The 18,255-nt window shown below is 31.8% G+C and overlaps 4 protein-coding genes across 5 annotated transcripts; 3 read left to right on the top strand and 1 right to left on the bottom strand.

Moving 5' to 3' along the window:
* Window positions 1-3,220: 3,220 nt before the first annotated feature.
* LOC122396326 (mitoferrin-2) lies at window positions 3,221-10,127 on the top strand. Of its 2 annotated transcripts, none has more exons than XM_043394618.1 (5): window positions 3,221-3,807; window positions 5,223-5,505; window positions 5,649-5,873; window positions 5,941-6,148; window positions 6,979-10,006. In XM_043394618.1, the coding sequence occupies exons 1-5, from the start codon at window positions 3,691-3,693 to the stop codon at window positions 7,169-7,171; spliced, it is 1,026 nt and encodes a 341-aa protein (XP_043250553.1). In that variant the 5' UTR covers window positions 3,221-3,690; the 3' UTR covers window positions 7,172-10,006. The 2 variants fall into 2 exon arrangements, with proteins under 2 accessions (XP_043250553.1, XP_043250554.1); XM_043394619.1 differs by lacking the exon at window positions 6,979-10,006 and adding an exon at window positions 10,055-10,127 and having other exon boundaries at window positions 3,223-3,807.
* On the top strand, window positions 10,083-10,839 carry LOC122396585 (protein ATP6V1FNB-like). Its single transcript, XM_043395123.1, has 3 exons — window positions 10,083-10,277; window positions 10,356-10,507; window positions 10,614-10,839. Exons 1-3 carry the CDS (start codon window positions 10,083-10,085, stop codon window positions 10,837-10,839), a joined length of 573 nt encoding a protein of 190 aa, XP_043251058.1.
* A 1,277-nt stretch (window positions 10,840-12,116) lies between these two features.
* On the bottom strand, window positions 12,117-13,972 carry LOC122396583. Its single transcript, XM_043395119.1, has 6 exons — window positions 13,969-13,972; window positions 13,640-13,909; window positions 13,179-13,381; window positions 12,689-12,891; window positions 12,449-12,626; window positions 12,117-12,371 (listed from the first exon to the last, which is right to left on the bottom strand). The coding sequence occupies exons 1-6, from the start codon at window positions 13,970-13,972 to the stop codon at window positions 12,117-12,119; spliced, it is 1,113 nt and encodes a 370-aa protein (XP_043251054.1).
* A 337-nt stretch (window positions 13,973-14,309) lies between these two features.
* LOC122396641 (ATP-dependent RNA helicase SUV3 homolog, mitochondrial) lies at window positions 14,310-18,060 on the top strand. The gene is made up of 15 exons (XM_043395225.1): window positions 14,310-14,475; window positions 14,568-14,806; window positions 14,888-15,110; window positions 15,205-15,373; window positions 15,438-15,549; window positions 15,628-15,758; window positions 15,831-16,144; window positions 16,373-16,514; window positions 16,602-16,760; window positions 16,827-17,006; window positions 17,072-17,220; window positions 17,302-17,423; window positions 17,509-17,565; window positions 17,682-17,785; window positions 17,953-18,060. Exons 1-15 carry the CDS (start codon window positions 14,405-14,407, stop codon window positions 18,037-18,039), a joined length of 2,259 nt encoding a protein of 752 aa, XP_043251160.1. The 5' UTR covers window positions 14,310-14,404; the 3' UTR covers window positions 18,040-18,060.
* Window positions 18,061-18,255: the final 195 nt, after the last annotated feature.

The following is an 18,255-nucleotide window of genomic DNA, read 5'->3' as shown; positions in this document are numbered from 1 at the left end:
AGAAATCATTATAATGTTTAAACAATGACTTGCATTTAGATGATGTACGAATGTATTCCTAAAAATAGGAACAATATTATTTACATTTCTTAATCTATTCTGCTGGCAAGTTTTTTATAATTAAGTTTAACAAGGGGGAATAGAAATTAATAGCAATTATTCTGTGATGTTAAAATAAAATAAAGCAATAGGTTCCATGGTTCTTTTAAAAATAATGAAACAACAGCAACGAGTAAATTATAATGCAAAAAGGTCATTCATTTTTGCCACATTAGTAATTGCACATTGCATCGCTTTCCATTCTCCATACTTGAACTTGTAATATTAAATTTTTACAAAGATGTTAAATTTATTAATAAGCGTGTTCTCAATTCTGTACATGAAGAAATTTGTATAAATGTGTATATAAAACCGGGAGTACATTACAATTTATTATTGTGGAGATATTGTAGAATATTTTTTCCAACTTTTTAAAATATTTATTGCCATATGTAATATAGTAGCCAAAAATTTATAAAACTATTACTACTATGATTGCTTTAAAATAAAGCGATTTTTGTATACATGTTAAACGGTCCATAAGTATTAAAACCTTCCTCTATCTTTAACAATGAAATAGGAGATCATGTTGTATTTTTAAAAGTTTTATTTAAGAATTTTCTTCGGTAGAAGTCGTTTCATGTGTGTGAAAAAAGCTTCCATTTTAGTTAGCAAACAATATAAGTGATACAGATAAAATGAAATCGCATACATACGCATTACGATACTGCACGATACGTGACCGCAAAAGAAAATGATTACACGAACATCATAAAATGCGGGAAACTGATAGTTAGATAATTCATGGAGCTATCTGTTTAAAGTTTCTATTATTTGACAAATCATTCTGTTTTCTTTTAAGTTGTATGTAACTATATCGTACGACCTTGCCATTTAACCGGGCTCTTCGTAAATCCATATGCAATGTGATCAAAGACCCTCGTGTATTATTCAAAAAGTTATGACATAAGTCGAACTTTTACCTATCAAATGTAAATTACTGCAACAATTTTGACCGATTTTACCACATTAGAATTATAACGTTCAAACACGTGTATACGATACTTCGTAATCGCGATTTTCTATAAATAGAATGACAAATTGTGAACAATTTACCATGCTCTACGTAATATTATCTTTTACGTGTTTATACAACACATGCATTGTCTGGAGTGTTGTTAAATTGAAAACAATTGTAAAGGAACGCGTCCTAATAGATGCATGGACGTGTGTAAATATTAAATAAAATCTTCAATTCCATTGATCGTTTGTCCTAGCAACGAAACCCACTTCATTATACATTTATTTTACATTTTCTAGTGCTAAATAAAACGAAATCGGTTTTTAAAAATATTAATACAAAAGCATTGGTAGCAATACTTTTTAACAAATATCTCGAAAACTATAGCCGATCGCAAATTTTTGAAAAGGAAAAACTTTTTCAAAATATCCTTTATAACATATTTCAAAATTAACAAAATCTATGAAGAAGGGTATCGTCAACATCTTCATTAAAATTTGGAAAGTAAACTATAAACTAAAGTTGAATATTTGTTGAAGTACCAAATCTGAAAAAATAAGTTAAAAGACTTGGAAATATTTTATTTTGAATCACAAAATATTTAAAATATTATAAATGAATTATGCATATAATTTTGAAGAATGTATAACTGAAAGGTAATTTTGCATTTTGTAATGTACACGTGGAACCTAGTATTTCAAAACACAATAAAATGAAATTTAAATTTCAAATTATATGTATACTGTGAAATGCAAAACTTATTCCTAAAACTGATAATCAACAGAATATTTCAATTTCAAATTTCACCTATCTCCATAGTTTATTTTAATTTTATTTATCCTATCGCAAAGTATTTCAAATATTTCTCGATTGAACATTCGGTTCAATTTAGTTGGCAAGTATTCAAAATTGCTATAACACTTACAGGATTTAATTCAGATTTGAATTGTTGAAAAATAACCTTCTATGCTTCAATTTGTAATTTTGTCACGTTTAAAAAACAACAGAGCAACTCGTTGAATTATAATTACATACATATATTGAAATACAATACTAGAACCTCGCAAAAGAAAATCTGCAAATGGCATACTGCAAATAAAGAACAGAAATGAACCCATCCATGAAACTATGTATACGATACATAGTGATGCAGTTTCAGTTAATCGAAATCTAATTGATAAAAGTAATTCCTTAAACTTGTATTGTTTGTAATTTTCTTCACACAATGATTAAAATTTATTTTTTACTTGATTAATATGATATTAGTATTGATATGTTTTTCAAGAGTATCACTACCAATCAGATATACCAGATTTGTGCTGTGTGTAAACTGATATGATAAAATGACACTTTATTAGCTGATATTAATAGTATCGATAAGGTAGCGGACTCATCACTCATAGTACGTCATCATGCACCTGAATGTAGATGTATACACGTCTTATACACTAATAATCAGCTATACAGAGAGTTTCAAGACGATGGGACGAACTAAAACGTGCATATTCCTCGTGCAAAGAAAAATCGAAAAGTTCTTTATCATTTTTCAATCTAAAGCTCCGTTTTTTTAGATATAAATGTTTGAAATTTTTGCATGTGAGACTATCATGAAAACGAGTTTTTCGTGTCGAATTTGCGTATGTAGCGTTGTGTAATCATATAACCGGGGAACATAGTTACCGCGAACTACTTATTATCTACTCATATCTTGAAAATAAAGCCTCAAATTGCATAACGATAATGTAGGTTATCTTTAGAACGATCGTCACAGTTAAGCGGCAAGCAGTGTGTAGCATTTTCGATTGTTTATGATTCGGAGATAAGAGGTCCGTGCATCGAAGATGGTTGGTTGAGAGGTACCGAACAGCGAACCTTCCCGAGCGAAAAAAGCAGACAGCCGAATTAAAGACTTTTGCGAAGGAAAGTCTTTTGAATAATCCGTCACATTTATTTCCCCACTTTGTGTCTACTATAATAAAGAACTTTTCCATTTGTTTTCGCACGAAGAATTTGTGTGCGCTGCTCGTTTCACCATTTTGAAACACCTTATACACGAAGCACAAGCTGCGTAACATATTGCACGCACGAACCACGTGGCGAATACGACGCATGCGCGGCACGTGCGCGTATACCCAACCTCGCCGCATCAACTTGTGACGATTCGTAGTCGTATCGCAAAGAATGTCGATATGCATCGGGTTCTGTAACTATTCCAGTAAACAGTCAAACGTAAATGCTGTGCACCTCTGCATTTTGTAGCGTACTAACCGTGTAGTCAGGTACAATAGAAATTTCTTCTCGCTGCGAGTACGTGAAGGGGATTATACATTGTAAATTTGCTTATTGGGGGTAGCAGCCTTTTCAATTCCAATACGGTCTCATTAAGATACGATCAACGTGTACGATTACGTCTCTTCGTTTCGAACGAATAAACATTTCTGCCGATTCTGTTTGAATGGAACAACGTTTCAAGAAATGTAAAGTAAATGCTGTTACATTGACAGTAATTCGGCATCGGTACAACCGAAAACGTTTATTGCACATTGTTCGCTCCGATAGAGTGCATAACGAGTGCGCAGTACTTTATAAAGTCGTCGGCTGGAGTTCGTGTTAAACGCTTCTCGAAAAACATGAATACGGATGTATATGAGAGTTTGCCCACGTCTTCCGTGTACGTACATATGATAGCAGGTGCATTCGCCGGAATTATGGAACATTGCGTGATGTACCCGCTTGACAGTGTCAAGGTAATGACTTTATTTCTGCGTATTTTTTACAAGATACTTTACATAACCTCAACCATTCGTATCACGATATTCGATCCTGATACATTATAAGGAATTCAATGACATTTAATACCATGACATTGCAAGTTGCATGATCTTTGAATAATGGTAAACGCGAAGTTTCAACTCAAGATAACTGTCGGGATTTTCATACTTTCCTCGTGAAAACCCAAGAATCATGTGTCGCGCGTGTCGTCATCATAATTTTAAGTAAATAATGAACGTTTTATATTTTCATGATACATATGATAATCATTGTTAGATACTAATGTTACAACAATTTCGTTATTCTACAATTGTTTCGTGTTTTATAGCATCACTGCAAGAAAGATTGTGCAACCAACTCAGGCATTATTATTTCGTAATTATTTCCAGGTACTGCTAGGTTGTTGTACTCAAAAACGAATCAACTTAGTCATCATGTGATTTAGCAATTATGTTCTATTATAGTATGGTTACTGTACATTCAACAATTACTTAATAACATGATAAATACAGTTGTTTATATAAGTTAATAGTAGTATCTACATTATGTGAACAGACAATTAGAAAGGAAACAGATTTTATGTAATAAAAATAAATATAATATCTGATGTACTACCCACTTAATTATTTTCAATTAAGCATTTTTCATTGTTTCATTGTACTATTTTATTATGACAGTGAAAGTAAAGATTATTTTATGATATTGACATTTTAATAATTTTAAAGAAAACTGTTTATATGATAGTATTAATTCATGTGAAATTTTCATGCAGAACATCGGTTTCAAACATTTATTATGTAACAAGTTTCTTTGGTCTGTTGCAATAGGTTCTATTTTTGGTTTTCTTTCAACCTGCAACCTATATCATTGCTTACTGTCTCATTCAACTCTCAAAAAATATATTTTTACCAAATTATGATTACTATATGGTAATTCATCATCATACAAACAATGTATTACATAATTATAATTTCAAAGTTCAATGACTTATACATGTATACAATTTGCAATGCATTATTATATGTCATTGTTTTCAGTATTATAAGGTAATTTAAGATTTGTTTACATATTCTTAAATTACTTCTTTCTCTAATTTATCTTTTGTCTTTGAAAAATATTAGCCATTACCTATTACAAGTTATATTATTTTGATATTTCAGTATTTTTCTGTCATTGTCAAGTACTCGATAAAACTATATGATATCAGATTGATAAAAGAAATGTACTTTTTTCTTTTTTGCAGTAGTATACATTTTAAGTTGCGTATTTATTCTTTTTTATAAGTTTAACTGTATTTATCTACAAAGTATGCGATTAATTAGTTTTATCCGATAAGGAAATTATTTGTGCAATTTATTTACATATATGTCATTCTTTTGTCTATATTTAGACAAGAATGCAATCATTGACTCCAGGTCCCGGTGGTGGAGGGGGAGCACTAAAAGTCTTGATTAGAATGGTACAACAAGAAGGTATTCGGAGACCTGTTCGTGGTATGAGTGTAATGGTTGTAGGAGCTGGCCCTGCACATGCATTATATTTTTCATGTTACGAATTCATTAAAAATAAATTATCAAGCTCAAGAGCACCTAATGAAATTAATTTGACTATTTATGGAACTGCTGGTGCATTGGCAACAGTTCTTCACGATGGTGTGATGAATCCAGCCGAAGGTGAATTTCTCTTAAATTTATTCGCAAAATACAACATAGTTAATAGATTATATAATATAATTCTTTTCTAATTTAATTGTTATATCATTAAGTCATAATTTTCTGAATATTATTGAATGAAGGATTAAATTATCTTATTCCAGTGGTTAAACAGCGATTACAAATGTATAATTCTCCTTATCGAAACATAGCGACCTGTATAAAGAGTATATATAAAAGCGAAGGTGTATTTGCATTCTATAGGAGTTACACGACTCAGCTAGTCATGAACATACCTTTTCAAGTGATTCACTTTATGACTTATGAAGCTTCACAAGCCATCACAAATCCAGAACACACTTATAATCCCACGGCACACATGTTATCTGGTACGTATCATGTTTAAAAAAAACATTGTAATTTAAAACTATATAAATTCGTTTATGTATGTTGCAGGTGGATTTGCAGGAGCTGTTGCTGCTGCGATCACAACACCTTTAGATGTTTGTAAAACGCTACTAAATACGCAGAATGGTATACACGCTCAAGGTATGGTTGATGCTTTTAAGAAAGTTTATCTATTCGGCGGGGTACGTGGTTACTTCCGTGGTATACAGGCTCGTGTTATTTACCAAACTCCAGCAACCATTTTTTGTTGGTCAACGTAAGTAAATCACATACAATTTATATATTAATAACACTGCCCGACACGAATTTTATTTTATAATATTTATCCCTGTGACGCCTCGAGTTTCTTAGCCAGAACAGAAGTCTAGAAGCAGGAATGCTCTATTAAAAGTTCTCGGAATATACAATATCAGTATACAGATTCATTCAATTTGTTTTGTATGGCTGTAAATGACCATCAAAGTTTTAAAAAGACATCATGTTTTACCGCCGTGCTACTATCGCTTGTCTGCCTAGACTCGTCAGTCTCGTTAGCTATGTATAATCGACACCGATAGTATCGTTCAGTACTTCTGAAAAACAGTTTTAGATAGACGAATAGTATAATTTTGCGAGGTTTAGTGAATACAGAGGAGTGAAACTAAAAGTGACGTAAAAAGTACTTTGTAACCCTGTGATTAGCATTTAAGGAAACATATTTATAGAAAGTAAGTGCTTATTAGACCAGTATCTACTATCGGTCACCGACGGGGTCAAGGCAGGAGAACGATGGTCGCATTGCAGAAAAACATCGTGTATATGTTGCAGATTTACATTTTCCCGACCTATCTGTAACAAAAACCATTACAACACTTTCTCTGCATGATCAAATTTATTCTAATGGCCATTTATTTACAAATATTTAACTAGTAATTGCCAAGTATAACATTCCCCGGTTAAAACATCAAGACAATGGATAATGTAAAATATTAAATATGATGGTTATGCATGAAATTAAAATATATTTGTTAACATTGTCGAAAGTATTGTGTAATAACTTGTGTACGCAATATTAGACAAATATTTTTTTTTTTTAACATTTTCTAGATACGAATTTTTCAAATACATGCTACGTACGAAACAAGACGATGTTAATTGTGGACCAGAAGCTGACAATGATTCAAGTGGTACAAATCAGAATCAGACTGGTTCGTCTAGGTCTAGTCGCTTTCAAGATGTGAGCGTATACCTTAATAAAAATTCCTCGACCTCGGTGTTACTTGACATGACTACAAGTTAGGTATATCTGAATTGTTTAGTTCATGCACTTTTGTATGAAGAATAAGTGTCTGTTTTTCGTATTTCGAGAGTTTATCGATGATGAGTGATATTTTGTTAATTCATCTGTTATTGTGGTATTATTACATGTGTACAATAATTCATAAAGAATTTGAAGTTAAAGTTAAAAAGAATATGATATTTTGTAAAACAATCAAATATTTTATTCAATTTGATACTATAAAATTTGTAAATTTCATTGAATATTCTACCGGGATAAAATATCTATTGATGTTGTATATCACTCTAAAAGAAACAGAAAAATTGAATTTAACAATTAGCAATATTTGAGAAAGAAATATTCGTTGGCACTTGTATTGCTACCAGTTATCCAACAAGTAGAAATGGCTAGATACTGCTACTGTCTATTGTACCACTCACATAAAGTAACATGAAAAATTCATTACGCAAAATTAAATTGAAATTCATTGTTTTGTGACTATAGCACATAACGACAACACTACGAAATTATTTGTAAATCATATTCAATTTATTTATGAAGTAATTATGTATTTTTGTTATAAAATAACTTATATATTAGCTTATTTGTATGGACTTATTTCTACATTCACAAATTATTTAATGTATAAAAGTATTGAAACGTAACAATAATTGTCCATTAGAGTGAGTCGTATTTAATTTCGAATCAAAGAAACACAGCAGATTCCGGTTAATTTGGATGTATACATTTCATGTAAATACTTTTAGAAAGATATGAGAAACCTAAACTAACATTTCACTAAATAACGAACTGTGTATTTAAACTAATTACTGAACAAATTGCAGTAAAATATTTATTACGTATTTTAATATCAACATTATTAATGCCCTGTTCAAGGATGCGTCTGTGTATCCTTAAACTTGTCCTATCTAATCCTACTGAAACGAATTAGAGGAAAGTATGTGTATAAAATTATTAGTTTTAATTAATCATTGACGAAGGAATTATTTAGTGTGCGCTCCTGTGTACTTTTAATTTACTATGAGTGAACAAAATCGACACAAATATTTAGTGGAGATAATAGACTACCTTCATTGCTTTCCCGCATGAAGTGTTGTAATATAATACTTGATTTTCTCGACGAGAGAAAATGTTAAAGATATATGCTTTTTAAGATATACGCTAAATAAACGGCTGTCTTGATTAATCGATCGCCCAAATAACCAGAATCTACTGTATACGGTTTTTGTACAAAAAGTAAACTTGAGGATATTTCACTTTAGTACAGCAAAGTTATATCGAACGAGAGTTGCAAGTGAAAAATTAATACGAGCATTGTTTAAAACATTAGGTTTGAGAAACTTGCTCCAACTTGAATAGTGAATTAGTTCGCATATATTCAACAAATTTAGAAGAAATGTAAGTTCATTAAAATGATATTGATTTTTAAGCGAAGATCTAGATAAGGTTCACGTAAAAAGAAATTTAAATTAATGAAAAGAAAAAAATTGTCTACTACAGTAACGGTCTAAACCAACTACCGACGGTGTAAAGTAATTATTTTGTAAAGCAATATAGATTATTGATTACATTATAATTTAAATTATATAAATTAAATTAGTTAATGTTACATGTGTATGTACAGTATAAAAGAACAGATTAGAAAGGAAATGACAATTGCTATTGTGCAATAAATACAATTCATCTTAATTACCCAAGTGCAAATTAAGAATTGCTTCTTAGTCAGTTTGTAATACGTATAAACAACATTGCATCTAAACCTTATGATGTACCACAATATTGCTTCCTATGGCTGTGATTACTGAGTCATTTGATGTTGACTTTAAGAGGAAGTAATATCATGTGAGAACTCATATTTCACGCCATATTTACATATTTATTATTACGGCACCGTAATACTACTCATCGTTGTTAATACGTTATTAATTGTTACTACAAAATACATCAGTGACACTTTTGCATGTAAAAAGTGTACTGCGATGGACACTTTTTTAGAAATATTTTTTGATAGACACGTCACGATAATATATATACTATTTTCTAGGAAAAAACCATTAAAATTATTTGTATTGCGAAAATTCGATCGTTCATCAAATTTAACAATTAGATTCATGTTAGTACGATATATCTGTACGTACGAAGTATGCGTATACGTATTCATTCACGTGTACCATATCAATGGCACTACGTGTTTAAGTAATTATATCAGATGTTTAATGAACGTAAATCTTGCGTTTACAGTAATTTTATTAAATTTTATTGCGCAAAATTTGCATGTATACTTTTTTTAAAGTGTTTAAATAAATACTCTCCGTGCTTGTAGTAAAAAGTACTACCAGCAGTCCATTTTTCTATTATCATTAGAATCTAAATCTAATTTCGAATGCTTCGAGGTCACAATAAATAGTCAATTTCCATGGATTATTTATCTGAAAATTATTAAACGCGCTATTCATGCAACATCTAAAATAAACTCTGATGGTAGAGGAGTATCGTCTGCTTCTTAAATTAACTAATTTCCTTTTAATTATTTTGTACATAAAATAATGCTACCACTGGTATTATTATGTAAGTTTATAATGATAGCACATGCAAAAATAATTGAGCATCATATAATAAGACGTATTATATGTAATAATAATGTAAATAAAATGATTCTTCAAAATATGATAACCATATAACAATACCTTCTCTTGTCTGTTACACTAACGGAAAAATTTACTAACGAATAACATGAAATAAACATTAAAGCGTCGCGTTACTTCGTAATCTCACTTCAGAGTAATGTATAATTAATTAATGCTAATGTACTAATATCTTCTTAAATGTAAATTTTCCAAGTCGCTGATATATTATTTAAATTCTTGTTATACTTTTAAAAAGATAGTCGAACACCACGCAAAGTTGAGTCATGTCTACCAGAGGAATTTGCGATACACGCTGCCAGGCGTTTCACGTGGGAATGATACAGAAAGAAGACTCTTTACGCATGAGATGGTTTTTGAAAAATCAACAGAAATTATTGGACCGTCTGAAAACAACGGGAACCGCGACGAAAATTGAAACGCCTACGCATGAACCAGCGAAACAATCGAGCGCAGATATTGTATGGAAACACGTGACGCATTGTAACGAACTATTTTTATTGCGTGTCAAAAATTAGACGACGCTTCCTGTTTTATAGATACGCATAAAGCCACTGCCAAATTGGAGACCGCTCGAGCCTGATGGTTCTATCAATATGAACATAATGAAACCGATCGAACCGCGAGTAAGGGCTCTCTTGTACGAGGATGCTCCAAGCTTCGTCACTGCTGAAAATTACATCAGTGAAAGGTCAAACATAACAAAAAGAAACAATAACAGTTTGTTTCATTTTCCTAGTATTATCTATTTATCTTTAAGAAATCGATATCTTATATTTTTTTATTGATTATCATAGATTAAAAGACATCCCAGAAGATCGTTACTACTTCCCCGATTGTACCAGTTGGGTATACGGATGGCGTCTATCAGATTATCCACCTGTTCCGCGAAGTAAGGTTGGACAAAGAAATGTTATGATAAACGAATTCTACCGTCCGAGATTCTCGAGTCTTCAGAGAGATCCAGAATGGCACCGTCCTTGCCAACATACTCCGTCAATATGCGACGATGATGTAAACTAATATCGAAATTAGAGTATGTATATTATTACAGTAAAAGGAATTTATAATAACGAGTTAATATTTCATTAACTGTATTTTTCTAGTACAACAAAAAGTTTTATACGAATATTTATTTTCTTCGGTGTATTGTGAAATGTATAATACATTGGTGCTTTCTTTATTTTTTATGTAGTAATTTATCTCTGTAAATAAAGCAAGCTATATTTTTGTCATACAGGGTGACCTAAAATATTTAGATATAATTAAAACAAATTGTTAAAAAAAAGTCAAAATGTGTTTTGTTGTTCTGCTATCTGAAACTTTGGTTCAAGATATGACCAAATAAAATTGCACAGCGCGGCTTCGGATGTGCATTTTTTAGATATATAGATATAGTTGACCACGCATACGTGCACCCAACTATATGCATATGTATTTTATTCACGACACGAGCCGAGAATAAGCAAAACCATATGTTTGCGAAAGAAGTTCATTGGCATACTGTGTCTCGAGCCAGGAGTGTATCGTGAATTCGATAGCAGAATTTCTCACATGATCTCTGATTGTTCACATTCTTAAATAATTCATTTGTGTTAAACTTTGCAACGTGAGGCTTCGGTATTGAGATATAAGTTATAAGCACAGTTAATATGCCTACAAATGCACGAACACGTGTGTTTTCCATGTGCACAGTATTGCGCAACCGCGCTATCAGTTGACTACAATATGAAAACCACGTGCTGGAATTCACATCAGTAACATGTAATTACTTATACCTAAATAAGGAAACTTCAAACTTGATTTATTTCTTTTCGTATGAGATATTGACTTTGAAAAAAGGTTTCACGTTTTTATTGACACCCTTCGCACATGCTCTATTCAACTCGAAGCATACATACTACGTGTAAACAAAACCTCGTGGAACGAGAAAATCTCATTGGCCACTCAACTTGGTGTATCGTAGGTCTGACGCATACTGGGTCGAAATATGAAATGATTCAATAAACGATTAAAAAACCAGTGGCAAAATTTCCCTTAAACAGTTGTTAAAACCTCTATAAAAAACTAAAATAGGACTGTGTATATACGTACCGTACTTCCGCGAGAAGAAGGCACAGCGTGTTTATATCCTCACTCCCGTGCAGTCCGCTGACTCGCAGGTATTGGTCGAAAACGGTGACGAAGTTTGGTGACAGCCAATCAGCGAACTGCAACAAGAGTGGGAATGTAAACAAGCTGTGCCTTCTTCTCGTGGAAGGACGATGCACAGAACTTTACAATCAAGTTCATAAATTTTTCTATTTACTACTTTTTTCTTTTTTATCCTTATCAGAAACAACCAATCCTTGTAATTCTAGTGGTAGCAAATATTCTGCTTGTCCCGGCACAGCATTAAACACGAAATTTATGAATTTCTGAAACTGCCTAGTAACATCACAAATTTGTTCTTCCAGTGATTTTTTCTCCACGTGACATTCAATAATCTCTTCCCTCATCGCGGTTATAACATTGTTCAATCGGGCAATCAATTCGTGCAATCCAGCAATTTGTTTCTGTTTAGGCATAAGTTTCTATAAAACGATAATCTCTTTGAATTAATACCTACGAACGAGATCAAAGGTCCCTCTACCTGAAAGTACTTGTGTATGGTATGCTTTTCTCTACAAAATCGTATTCGTTCCAAACAGAGAACATGTATTATATTTACGGTGTTTTGCATTCGAAGTTGGTTCTTCTGAGTGTACAATTCTCTGCCAACTTTCGTCTCGAATTCTTTTTTCTCCGCGTTTAATTTCACGTGCGTTTCCCTATATAATTTACGAGCAGTTAGGTAAATGCAAATGTTATCTACTAATATGCAACCATGAACCTCATAATTCCATTGAAATCAGCGATTATGTTTTCTCTTTGAGCACGAAAAGATTCCTCGAATTCTTGGTATAACGACTGTACAACGTAAGCGACTTCGGTCCGCATTTTTTCCATCATATCGCGAGTTACGTTGATTCGCTCTTGCACCACTGATTTTTGGATATTTTTTGTACATTCTGTAGCAGCATTCGCCCATTCGATCTAGAGTTTTTTCACGTGTAACTGTATGTACTGTACTTCGCTGACTTGAAGTCCCGCGGCAGGAATGCGAGAAAAGTAGAAGGGATACACCTATTCCCACGTACACATTGAACTCTGGTTCGCTATTCGTCGCGGCAGTTACACACACATGTGGGACTGTCTGAGAGCAAGGGAGCAAGATATATGGGCGGTCCCGCGGGACTTCGAGTCAGAGGACCACCAGTAGTTGTATTTGCTTGTTTTGTCTTAACTACATAAAATTAAACGAAGTAAACAAAAATTGGTACATCGAGTTGTTCCTGTAACTGATGTTGAACGGTTTTCATGTAATCTTTGTATTTTTCGTGTAACACCTGCGCCTTGATCTCAGCTTCTCTCCTTTTTTTCGCCTGATACATGTAAAATTTTACTTGCGATTGTTTTTCTATTTTTTCGCGCAACTCCTTTTGAACTTGTTTCTGGAAGCATTCTAGGAGTTCTCCACCTATTTCTAACAAATTCATTTAAAACTATAGTTATACAAAATACGTTTAATTCATTTGTAATTAGGGATGTGCGTGTAACCCGAAACGTTGATTCGATTGCGGAGAAATTGGCGGTTCGGCCGGTACCCGATACATCTCAAGCAACCAAACAGGTTTGAGGTTGTTCGAGACCGTTTGGCCCGAAATAATATAGAAATCCATTCGAATTCGCCGATTTCTAACGGTTCGAATTTGTATCCGCGCACCACTACTTGTTACATTACTCAATATATTTGTATGCGCGTTTGCTTTAATGACTTCATCGTCGGTTAACGGTGATACATCGTCCTGTAAATGATCATCAGCTGGAATTGTGAAACAGGATTTTAGCGTTGTTTGCGGCGTAATCAAGTCCAGAAGCTTTTTCGTGTCATCGTGACTATATTCGAAAAATATTTCTGCCAAAGACGGGCCTAGACAAACACGAACTTCCGACGAAGTTGGTAAATCATTGCTCGAACACAGTTTTACATTACACGTCGATGATTTTTTATCTGCAATAATTTTGTTTTACCTGTCTACTCAAAGATACAATACTGTTGTTATAACTTACTCATACTTTCTTCTATTTTATAATACATAAATTTATAGAAAAGAGATCAATTTTACAAGAGATTTAACCTTCCCAGATGCATATTTCTGACTGGTTGATCGAGCAAAGAAACAAACGAAGTATCGGACAATTTTTAATGTAATTTAGCATCATGGAATTTCGAAACTTACCATAAATTTATAATCAGGAAATATTTATTATAATTCAACGAATAACTACTGTTATTATTGGAATTATATAAAATAAAATGTTTAACTCGTATAGATAAGTAAGATAAAAAATAATTAGTATAGATTTGACCATTGTGTAAAGTTAATGTTGTGATGTTTCAACTAGTGATGTCGCCACATATCTCTATTTTTGAGGTTATGCACGAGGGTCGGTTTTTCTTATTATAAACTGTAGAATATGAAAATAAATAATATTGGTTTTGAAAATGGTACCATTCAAATATTTTGTTATAGACCACTTCAAACGGAGTAATTCATTGATATCACCGTTATTTAGGTTTTTATTATTTCATTATATTTACAAATGTCGTATATCAAGTGTTCTTTAAAAGTGATTATATCAACTTATTTTTTGAATATAATTTTCAGACAATTATATCCCACAATGAGATTTACTCAAATCATAAGTAAAAAATGTAGTAACAAACGTTCGTCCAAGTCTGTGTCTGTATTATATCATCCTGTTCCTGTTAAAACAAATCCAAATGATAAAAATATTGGTATTGAATTAACTGGCACTTTAAATAAATCTGAGATTATCAAATTTTTAAATATTTTTGAACAAAAGAAGTCCGTGATGGACCTAGCTTTAAAATATGGATTGGACAGTAACTATCACCATTTGTGTTATTTTTATTAAAATATTAGTCGTTAATGTCTTTTCTTACTGGCTGTTATATTTTTTTCAGATGATCTCTTACGTACAGCGATGGCCAGTTTTCGAAAATATTGCTTAGAAATCGATTCGCTACCTGTTGATCTTCATGTTATTTTAAATGATGTCATTCAGGAAGCTGCGAATGTTTCAGATATATTTCCTTACTTTTTACGTTATACCAAAGAAATGTACCCACATATTGATTGCTTGGACGATCTTAAACAAATTAGTGATCTCAGACATCCACCTAATTGGTAATAATAATCAACGATAAAGTGTAAGATTTTAATATAACTTATGCTAATTGAATATATTTAACTATGTTTTTTTAAATTTCATTATCTATAGGTATACTGCAACAAGAGCAAAAACCAGAAAAATTGTATATCATGCTGGTCCTACGAATAGTGGTAAAACTTATCAAGCTTTAAAAAGCTTCATGGCGGCAAAAACTGGTGTTTATTGTGGGCCGTTAAAATTATTAGCTGTTGAAGTATTTAACAGGACTAATGCATTGGTTAGTAGCATGTATGAAATTACCATTAAAATAATTTCATTACATTAAGTATAAATAATTTTAGGGGACACCCTGTGATTTAATAACAGGAGAAGAAAGAAGCTACGCCAAAAGTGAAATGTCTCCTGCAAATCATGTGGCCTGTTCTGTAGAAATGGTAAATATAGATAATGTTTGTAAGTATCGGTCACGTTAAATCTTTCTTTTACAAATGAATAAAATTTATGTAATATAATATTTAATTTTTTTTACAGACGAAGTAGCGGTAATAGATGAAATTCAATTAGTACGTGACCCATCTAGAGGATGGGCATGGACAAGAGCTCTTCTTGGCATTATTGCGGATGAAATACATTTATGTGGTGAAGCTGCTGCTATACCTATAGTTGGTTTCATAATTTCTATTTCATAAATTATATGTTTACCTAGATTTGCAAAAATTTTTATTTTAATGCAGGTAAAATCTATATGTTCAACAACAAGAGAAAAAGTAGAAGTATTGGAGTACAAACGACTGACGTCTCTTGTTGTACAACACAAAGCACTTTGTGCTTTAGACAATGTTGAGCCAGGAGATTGCATAGTTTGTTTTAATAAAAATGATATATTCACTGTGTCGCAAGCTATCGAAACCATGAGAAAACAGGTAGCAGTAATATATGGTAGTTTACCGCCAGGTACAAAACTTGCACAAGCTGCCAGATTCAACGATGTGAATGATCCCTGTAAGATATTAGTAGCTACCAATGCAATAGGAATGGGTCTTAATTTGTAAGTTTACAATTATACAATTTTTTTACTTGCATAGTATTATAGGAATATCGTGGCAAATACATTAAATATACTGTTTTATGTATAATAATGGGACGAATATTAACTGTGGGCAAATACCCGATATTTCGAGTTTGGGTCGAATCGGAAATTCGACGATCTATAACATTTGGGTGCCCGAATATTATAACACAATGAAAATAACAAGATACATTGATATTATTTCAGACACATTCGTAGAGTTATATTTTATTCTCTTTCTCAACCATCTTTAAATGAAAAAGGAGAAAAAGAAATTGACACGATTTCTGTATCCACCGCGCTACAAATAGCGGGGCGTGCAGGTCGTTACGGGACACAATGGCCAACAGTAAATAATTTTGCATTTATTAAAATAGGAATAAAATTATTCCAATGATATATATGAAAGTTAATATTATTACATGTTATATTGTAGGGTTATGTTACGACTTTTAGGCCTGAAGATCTTAATCTGTTACAAAAGTTATTAAAGGAAAACCCAGAAACAATAAAACAGGCTGGACTTCATCCGACTGCCGAGCAAATCGAGTTATATGCTTATTATCTGCCGAATACACCGCTATCAAATCTTATTGTAAGGTTTCTTTAAATCTAATTTATAATCTACTGTAGTTTTAATCTTCTTTTCTTTTTTTTTCAGAATATTTTTGTTGCGCTATCCCAAGTCGACGACTCTCTTTATTTCATTTGCAATTTGAATGATTTTAAATTTCTTGCTGACATGATACAACATATACCGCTACCTCTTCGTATGCGATACGTGTTTTGTTGCGCACCCATCAATAAAAAAATACCGTTTGTGTGCAGCATGTTCTTAAAGGTAAGATACGCAAATATTTTGAAACTTTTTATGTATAATATAAATTTTTTTAATCTGTTACGAAGTATGCACGACAATGTAGTAGAAACGAAAAAATAACTGTTATTTGGTTGAATAAACAAATTAATTGGCCTCCTAAATCACCAACAACTATTGCCGATTTGGTACATTTGGAAGCAGTATTTGATATTCTGGATATTTATCTTTGGTTAAGGTAAGTGACTGTAATAGTAGTAATATAATGATTCTATTTTTTAATACACACAATTCTTAAAATCATTTAAATTTTATCTAGTTATCGGTTTCTGGATTTATTTCCCGACGGCAATGCAGTTAGAGATATACAAAAAGATTTAGACAGAAAAATCGAAAAAGGAATTCAAAGATTGAAAATATTGTTCCAGAAAACTCGAACAGGTATGCTTCGTTTCGAGATGTAATATTAGTTACTAATTATTTTAGATGCAACGAATAATAATATTCAATTCTGTTGAATCGACAGATGAACAGATCTTTGCAAATGGAACAAATACAAGTGAAATGTATGTTAAACAGAAAGGTAATTTGTTAACTATTAAAAATTCTGATATTTAAAGTTTGTATACAACTTATATTAGAAAGTTATATAGACTTAAATTTTTCGAAAAGAAAAACTGATTCGCTAACATATTTCAGATTCCGCTTTACCGAAATTGAAAGGAAAATTAACAAAGTCTTTAATGTCCCAAGGTCGTTTATCGCCAAAACTGTTACAACAGTTAGAATTAGAGTGGTCTGAGGTAATAAGGAAAAAATAAGGGTTTTACAAATTCATAAAAGATTGTAACGTATAGATGTTATATTATTCGTAACAGTAGTTGAATAAACATTGGACACATTTTTTTCTCTTTTACAACGTATAGTTTAGACATTTATAAATTTTACACATTTTTTTTTACCATTTCAGAAAAACCAGAAACTGAGGGAGAAGAATTACTTTTCAAATAATTTTAGCAAAGAAAATGATTCTGCAATAAAACCTAGAAGACGTTAGTAAAACTCTTTGGTGTTGTAATTTAATTTCTTAATTAAAGCGATGATCTAAGAGTATATCATTTTTATATTTAGACAGTCCAATTTAAACTATAAATACAAATCCAAATTATTACGATTAAAGAGACTTTTTATAAATAGGTTCTACTTTTATTTCCTTGCTAAAACAATTCCTTCCTTCTTCTTCTTTTTTTTTTGTAAAAATTTATCATATTTG

The sequence above is a fragment of the Colletes gigas genome, unplaced genomic scaffold, assembly GCF_013123115.1.
Source record: "Colletes gigas isolate AHSC1104 unplaced genomic scaffold, ASM1312311v1 Colletes_gigas_Sc00007, whole genome shotgun sequence".
Taxonomy (NCBI): Eukaryota; Metazoa; Arthropoda; class Insecta; order Hymenoptera; family Colletidae; genus Colletes; species Colletes gigas.
The sequence above is the reverse complement of the archived record's forward strand: the minus strand, read 5'-3'. Positions and strand labels throughout refer to the sequence as shown.

Bases quoted from the DNA above. Each gene is read 5' to 3' on its own strand.
- LOC122396326 (XM_043394618.1), top strand. From the start codon at position 3,691: ATGAATACGGATGTATATGAGAGTTTGCCCACGTCTTCCGTGTACGTA. The intron at 3,808-5,222 runs GTAATGACTTTA...GTCTATATTTAG, and splicing joins ACCCGCTTGACAGTGTCAAG to ACAAGAATGCAATCATTGAC. The intron at 5,874-5,940 runs GTACGTATCATG...TGTATGTTGCAG, and splicing joins CACGGCACACATGTTATCTG to GTGGATTTGCAGGAGCTGTT.
- LOC122396585 (XM_043395123.1), top strand. From the start codon at position 10,083: ATGTCTACCAGAGGAATTTGCGATACACGCTGCCAGGCGTTTCACGTG. The intron at 10,278-10,355 runs GTATGGAAACAC...CCTGTTTTATAG, and splicing joins AACAATCGAGCGCAGATATT to ATACGCATAAAGCCACTGCC. The intron at 10,508-10,613 runs GTCAAACATAAC...TGATTATCATAG, and splicing joins GAAAATTACATCAGTGAAAG to ATTAAAAGACATCCCAGAAG.
- LOC122396583 (XM_043395119.1), bottom strand. The intron at 13,382-13,639 runs GTAATGTAACAA...TGAATTTGTTAG, and splicing joins CGCGCATACAAATATATTGA to AAATAGGTGGAGAACTCCTA. The intron at 12,627-12,688 runs GTTCATGGTTGC...TAAATTATATAG, and splicing joins GATTTCAATGGAATTATGAG to GGAAACGCACGTGAAATTAA.
- LOC122396641 (XM_043395225.1), top strand. From the start codon at position 14,405: ATGGTACCATTCAAATATTTTGTTATAGACCACTTCAAACGGAGTAAT. The intron at 16,761-16,826 runs GTAAGGTTTCTT...TTTTTTTTTCAG, and splicing joins CACCGCTATCAAATCTTATT to AATATTTTTGTTGCGCTATC. The intron at 17,424-17,508 runs GTATGCTTCGTT...TTGAATCGACAG, and splicing joins GTTCCAGAAAACTCGAACAG to ATGAACAGATCTTTGCAAAT.